Source organism: Pyxicephalus adspersus, chromosome 5 (assembly GCF_032062135.1).
Source record: "Pyxicephalus adspersus chromosome 5, UCB_Pads_2.0, whole genome shotgun sequence".
Classification (NCBI taxonomy): domain Eukaryota; kingdom Metazoa; phylum Chordata; class Amphibia; order Anura; family Pyxicephalidae; genus Pyxicephalus; species Pyxicephalus adspersus.
The window spans coordinates 242,065-243,604 of record NC_092862.1 but is presented as its reverse complement, the minus strand read 5'-3'; the positions used below and the strand labels follow the sequence as shown (position 1 = coordinate 243,604).

Here is a 1,540-nt window from a genome sequence, read left to right as displayed (position 1 = left end):
GTTGGAGAGAGATGGGGAAATTAACCCTTTACCTGCCGGGGGAGGGGGCCTTCACTGCCAGAGCACATTCATGGGGAGTACAGGAATCAACCAGGGAGCAGGGCTAGAATAACCTCTTCACTGCCTGATAGTTGGGGTGGGGGGTGGTAAAATAACCTCTTTACCATCAAAGTTCACCTAAGGAGGGGGAACTATCCCTGTCAGAATGCATTGCAGGGGTGCGGAAGCCCACAAAGAGGAAATAAAGTGAGTGCTTTTGTCTCTTTCCCATTGACCGCTGTTTAACAAAGAGCTGGCCCCATTATCCTGATGGTACATAATTGCCCCCTCTTATTACCCCCTTGTTCTGCCCACCACTCACCTGAGCCAGGAACGCGGTGGCTGTAATTCGCTGACCATCGTAGACACTGCCCTGAGCGGCCTGAAGATTCTTTATGATCACCGGCAGTTTGGGGGCGGCACAGCGCACCATCGCACTGAAAGAATACAAGATTAATTTCTTACATTGTGACACAAATAATACGATGTCGTCAGATCATCTCACCTGCTCAGTGACGCTACTCCAACATGGTGAGCATCCTCCTTCTTCATATTCTCCCATCCGCCATCGGCCTCCACACCCCGCATTACCTCCTCATTCCCACCCTGCGTCAGCATGAACTTCAGTGTTTCAATAGCACAGCTAGGAAAGTAAAGGAACCAATCAGTGTGACTGCCACAAATGTAAAGAGGAAAAGAGGACATGCTGCATTCCCTCTACAAGACTAGAGCTGCCCTCTGACAACCCAAACAATGCATTCCAGAAAAGATTCTGCTGCCATAATGCCACTATGGGGTGACAGCTGGAATATTACCAAATCATATGCAATAATAATACTAATAATAATAATACTAATATTAATAATAATAATCTGCAGAGGTCACATGACTAGAATTAGAGTTACGGTCCTATATTCGGCCTCCTCTGTGACAGATTTATTTCCGATAACTCGGTGCTTACACCCGCCCACAGCGTGGAAATATATACCCAGATCCCAGTGCTGTTATCTGCTTTTTCCATCAGGAAAATTGGAAACATGGCTGATGTACAACCGAAAACTGGAGGCTGTCTGATGTGTGTGACAAGTGGGAGACGAGAGGAAATCTCAGCAACCTGTCAGTGTGAGAAGAGCCAGAAACCAGCGAGATATCCGACTGGAAATACTGACAACCCCCGACCTCCTCTCTGTACTCCATGTTGTTCCCTAATCTCCTACCTGTCCTTACACCTGTCCCCGGACCTCCCACATCTGTATACTGCCCCATCCCCCACCCTCTTATCCGTACAGAGACCGTGATATCTTTCAGCCTCACATCCTCTGTCCACCCATATGTACATACCTAATGCTATCCTCCAACCTCCCCATCTGTCTGCATATCCCACATCCCTCTGATTGGCCTCCCATCCACCTGTAGGCTGCACCACCTTGTGACCTCCCACTGACCTGTAGGCTGCACCACCCTGCGACCTCTCATTGACCTGTAAGGCTGCACCACCCTG

General features: G+C 48.9%; 1 protein-coding gene across 1 annotated transcript in view; it reads right to left on the bottom strand.

Annotated features, from left to right (window-relative positions):
- The window catches only part of MROH1 (maestro heat like repeat family member 1), a gene marked incomplete at its 5' end in the record, with an annotated part of 41,180 nt that overhangs the window by 10,157 nt on the left and 29,483 nt on the right, over positions 1-1,540 (bottom strand). Inside the window, 2 exon segments of the mRNA XM_072413182.1 lie at positions 362-476; positions 545-682. Coding sequence (XP_072269283.1) covers positions 362-476; positions 545-682 — 253 coding nt within the window.